The sequence below is a fragment of the Atta cephalotes genome (assembly GCF_000143395.1).
Source record: "Atta cephalotes unplaced genomic scaffold scaffold00030, whole genome shotgun sequence".
Taxonomy (NCBI): Eukaryota; Metazoa; Arthropoda; class Insecta; order Hymenoptera; family Formicidae; genus Atta; species Atta cephalotes.
The window spans coordinates 1,735,267-1,740,992 of NW_012130094.1; the positions used below are offsets into that span (position 1 = coordinate 1,735,267).

Sequence of the window (5,726 nt, forward strand, 5' to 3'; positions counted from 1 at the left end):
TTTTTGGAGCTGAGAATAAATATCGTAATGAAAATAGAATTCAAAAAGAATAAAGAAATGGATGGAAAAAAAGAAAAAATAAAAATTTTTTATAATTAAAAATAATTAAACTTGAATAAAAAAAAATGTTTTTTACTTACCAGTCTTCATATAAATATGGCTCTAAATGTTCGTATGTTTCTAAGAACGTAACAATCTTATAGGAAATCGTTTTGAAGTAGTTTCGTCTACTTATGTATGGGTCTATTTCTTGAATATATTTGAGCAGATCATTGTATGAATCTCTATATTGTGTCCTGTTGGCCATATGACTCATGGAAGACAAAGTCTTTAACAGGATACGTCGGATAGCTTTATATTTGTCGAGTGACAAATTTTTTTGCGACGTTCCTGCTCAAGTGTACGATTGCAAATAGCAGCATTACAAAAGTGTCTTTGGGAAACATTTCATAATACATCAAAGCGATTTGCGATACATCGATGGTGATGCGCATTATGTTTTCGTATGCCATCATTTCGTCAGTCCAACCAAGGTAATACCAGAATATGAGTATCAAGTCGCACATAAATGTCGTGTATTCCTCTCCGATGCAATGCAATATCATATGACGTATAAAAGCTTCTCGATCGAGACTAAAAGATTGCACATAATTGCGCAACTCGGGATGACATCGTGGATTTACGCGTAATTGTCGACATATAACAACATAACGTTTCTCGTATTCCTGAATTATATTTAGCGCATTCATTCCATGCCATGCTTTCGTTATATCAAGCGGCTCCACACGGAACCGATCCTAGTGAAAATTTTTGTTAGAATTTTTATACAAATTTTAGAAATATCACACTTTTTAGAAATATCTAAGTTTACAGTTTTTTTAGAATTTTATATATATGTATGTAAAATCTAAAATATTCTAAGATTTCATATTCTATAATTTTTGAAAAAATATCTTAAACAGTAATAAACAATTTATTAATATAAATATGAATACATAAGTATAAGTTTAATGCCTATAAGCCGAAGCTGGATTTAGTTTCGATTGTTATAGGTATTTAAAATAGCTTAAACTTTTTCAGATTTTATAAAATTTCATTTAAAAATTATTGAAAATGAGAAATCTTGAAAATTTTTAGAATATTCTAGAATTCACACACACATACACACACACACACACACACACACACATCACACACACACATCACACACACACATCACACACACACATACACGCACGCACGCACGCACGCACGCATCATGTACGCACGCGCATATATGACAGCCTTAAAAAAATGTATAGTTGCTGTAAATAAATGTACAGTTTAGGTTACACTTCATAAATTTTATTGTTTTTTAGATACGTTGTAGGAGTGTAAGAAATTCCTCACAAAAATTAAATTAAGTGGGAGACAGCATTGATTTAAGAGATATAATAAATTAATATTTCATGAATTGCGAATAATTTTGGTAAATATTGAAGACAACAAATTCAGTTTTGATAACCTTAATCTTGACATATATTGTCAAGGCCTGACTTTGAGTGATCTTCACAAAATTTTAATTGATGGTAATTTGTTAAGAAATTATGATTTATTAAAGACTGAAAGTTAATAAGAAGAAAATCAAAAATCCTTGTGGAACCGTACAATTATAGATTTTGTTTTACCCCATTACATGTAACTTTGTGTTTGCTGGATAAGGAAGTATGTAAAGTAGACCTCGCTTCGCGTAGAAAATTCTAAATTAAAGTTAATAAGCTCTGCAAGCCTTATTATAAGACTTTAATTTGTTATATCTTTTAAAACAGAGCCATCTCTCATTTAATTTTTGTAGGAAATTACTCAGGACACTCATCTACAACATATTTAAAGAGTAGTAAAATCGATATAAATTAAAAACTGCACATTTATCTAGATTAGATTTACTTCGTTTCTAGAAAGTATTCTATTATAAACACTTCTAGTATTCTATTATATGTGTGGCAGTTGAATGACACATAATATTTATTTTCATTAGTATTATCTATTAAAGAATTTTTCCTTCAACCCAATACTTAGAAAACATGAGAAATTTTCGAAAAAATTATAAAATCCTAGATAGCGACGTGTTTGTATTGTTGTCGGCATGTTGCTTCCTGAGTATGCACTAACTATGTATAGAATTGCAATTGAATCACATTTGTTAAGAACTTGATATTTTTATGATAATCTTGGGTAGCAATTTGCCAGCAATTTGCCGTCAATTTTACAATCATCATTATCAAGATTCGTATTATTGTCACATAATAATTGTCATATTGTCACATAATAATATGTAGAATCACACAATGCTGTTATAGCTAAATGTAATATTGATGCAGCTCTTGCGGTTAAATTACTGACAGTACATATTGGGTTGTTCGGAAAGTTCGTGCCGATTTTGAAGGAAAATTGAAACGCAGAGATTTAAATTTTTAATTTCATTTATTAAATTTAAATCTTTTGCGGCACGAACTTTCCGGACGACCCAATATGTTGCCAGCATGTTGCTATAATATCGTTCAAAATCGTTGACGTTAAAGACCGTGTTCGTATATCTATCAGTTGTCAATGCAATATAATATATATAACGGGAACTATAGATTTTCAGTACTAGTAGTCAATTGGCAGTAATATACGACACATGGCCAAAGAAAAATCTATGGCAAATTGTCGACATCATAAGCATCTGGGATAATTTAGAAATTTTGAAAATTTCTAAAATTTACACAAAAATTCTGAAGAATTATATAAAAACGTTTAAGAAAAAAACTTTACCATAATCGATATGCGTAATATATCATATTCTGTCAATTCCAATACATTTGAAATATATATACATTTCACTATGTCATCTATAAATTTTATCCATCTGGTTATTTGGAATTTTGAAAAAGTTGAGTTGAGTCTTCTTAACAATGATGCTTTTTTGATTAATACTATCATTAGCACTATGAACTTAGTTTTTTTTGTACAGAGCATTTTTTGCACAAGACTTCGTACATGTGACAATACATCATCCATGCTGATCTCTTCAATACAATCACTTATTAAATAGGGAATATAAAGTTCATTTATTACATCATCTGCAGTCATCATCTGTGAAAAATTTAGGAATAAAATATTAAAAAAATTTTTCAATAAAATGAAATTAATAAAAAGAAACAGAATATAAAAATAGAAATAGAATATAATAATGTATGTGTTTCAATCTATGTTAACAATACTTTGGTATGAAATCTCATTTGAATAATATAGAAGAAAAACAATTCATTGTTTAACGAATACAATATTTAATTCCGCAGATTTCAATTATTCGTACATATAATTAAACTTGATTATTATATAATTTAAAAATAATAGTGTACAATATATAAATTAATCTAAAAAAATTTGTCTTTTAAAATAAATATTGATTCATAAGGGGTTGAAAATTATCGACATTACAGTTATAAAAATTTCTGAATTAACTGAACAGAATTAAAAATCTTTGTACAGAATTAAAGTAGACACAAAATTATAGGAGAGATGGTGCAGTAGATTTTATACTAAAATGAAAAAAAATTAAAAACTTAATTTTTCTTCGATTTTAGTATAAAGCTACATCATCTTTTATAATTTTGCATCTATTTTAAAAGTCTCTTAAAGTCTTGTAAAAAGATTTTTTGATTCTGTTCAGTCATATAATTGTTCATACAAATATTTCATAATTTTAGAAAGAAAATATAATGTATATAAAAATATTTTGCATGCATTTTTTAATATCGTATAACTTTATCTGATCAATTATTTCATAAAAATCATTTTCTCAATAGTATTTAACTAGTTTGTTTTAAATTATTCTAATTCTAATAATATAAACAGAAATTAATGCGGGATTTTATATTTTAATATAAATTTTTAATATTATATAAAATTTATATATAATTATTACATGAAATATGTCTATATATGAACATATTTCCTATATAATTTTATATAATTTCATATAACTATACTAAAATCTTTTTTTTTCCGCGTAAAAAATAATAGTTGATAGAATTTTCCAAACATCTGATATGATGTGATCTGATTTAATGTAATGTAAATTTTTTAATAAAAATTTAAACTCATAATGCTTTCATTTACAATATTATATATTACCTGATAATCCAACACTTTCGTTATAAATGTCTTGTAATTTATATGCCATTCCGTGTCTTGCTTTAAAATCATATTTTTCAGAATATATATTAACACGTTACATTGATCCTTCTTCAGACTGTAATAGTTTCGTAAAAAATATGCAATCATATTGTGTTGGAATAAAATACTGTCAGAAGATTCAATGTTATCTAGTTCATAAAATATCAATTTGCTTAATACTGCTTTTGGGTTTAACAGAATAAAGATTAAGAAAGAACGACATCTCTGAGCGATAGCATTCCTCATTGATTGTGAGTCATTGAATTTTTCAACAAGTAAATTTCGCCATATAAATGCGTCAAAGGACTTTTCATTATATAGATCTTCTAAACAATTGTCATCAAAGTGTTGCTTCATGTATTTTAATATAACGAAGTGTAAATCATGTTCTTTTAGATGATTCAATATTTTCAATACCGATACATATACTTGATACTTTTTTGCTTTAGTATGTAAATATGCGAATTTATAATAAAGATATTCAAGTATAACGTAGAAGTCATTAAATCTTAATAAATTTCTCTTTTGTTTAATAAAATTTAACGTACATAGTTCCCACTCTTCATAGCGCATAATTAATTCCTTCATACCATGTAGTTTGCCTTCGGTGATTCTATGACAGAGTTCTTGAATAGTTAAAATATATTCTTCAGATTTTCTTGAATCTATAAGTCGCTTCAGGCAAAAGTATGTTTGCTCGTTTTTTATCAAAAAATCATTCTGTTTCATAAATTCTTTAAGATCGTGACAGTCTATAATGATAGAACGATGTAGAGAGATCACAGTGATCTCATTAGCATAGACAGACTTCCAAACTCTGTATTCGGAATAATTAATGCACTTGATTTGGTTCAGAAGTACAGTGGCCAATTTATGATCTAATCTTACTATAATAGATTTTATCTCGCTGACAGGAAACGTTTGATGATACTTCGCATAATTATTATAGTAATTGCCATATGTAAGCCTGAAAAATCTTGTTAAATTATAATTTTCTAAGTAATTTTTGATTTTGCTATACATGCACATCTTGATACAATGAAGTATGTTCTTTATTAAAATACCATGTTGTAAGTACTCCTCAATAAGTAAATTATGAGTGACATTAATGGGATTGATAATCAAATGTAATAATATTTCAAAATACATTAATAATTTCTGAAAGCTTTTCGTCACATTTTCTGCTGATATGGTGCCTAAGTGCAACCATAAGCATTTATTATATAATTTATAGATTAGATGGAAAATAAATCGTTTAGCTCGTGTGACTGTCAGTTCGGATATGTGTTTAAATGTTATGTCCAAGATCTCTACGCATAGATCTAATGGTATGTAAATGAGCGATTCAATCAGCAAATCCTCGCATTTAGAATGCCATATTATCTGTGTACAAATGAAATATATTAGAAATGAATAATATTATAAAGCATATATATTTTGTGTGTGTGTGTGTGTGTGTGTGTGTGTGTGTGTGTGTGTGTGTGTGTGTGTGTGTGTGTGTGTGTGTGTGTGTGTGTGTGTGT

General features: G+C 27.6%; 1 protein-coding gene across 1 annotated transcript in view; it reads right to left on the bottom strand.

Annotated features, from left to right (window-relative positions):
- Positions 1–353: 353 nt before the first annotated feature.
- Positions 354–5,726, bottom strand: part of LOC105620917 — a 7,353-nt gene continuing 1,980 nt past the window's right edge. Inside the window, exons 2-5 of the mRNA XM_012202393.1 lie at positions 5,351–5,586; positions 4,752–5,170; positions 4,384–4,646; positions 354–797 (exon numbers count right to left, since the gene is read on the bottom strand). Coding sequence (XP_012057783.1) covers positions 354–797; positions 4,384–4,646; positions 4,752–5,170; positions 5,351–5,586 — 1,362 coding nt within the window. The remainder of the gene's footprint in view (positions 798–4,383; positions 4,647–4,751; positions 5,171–5,350; positions 5,587–5,726) is intronic.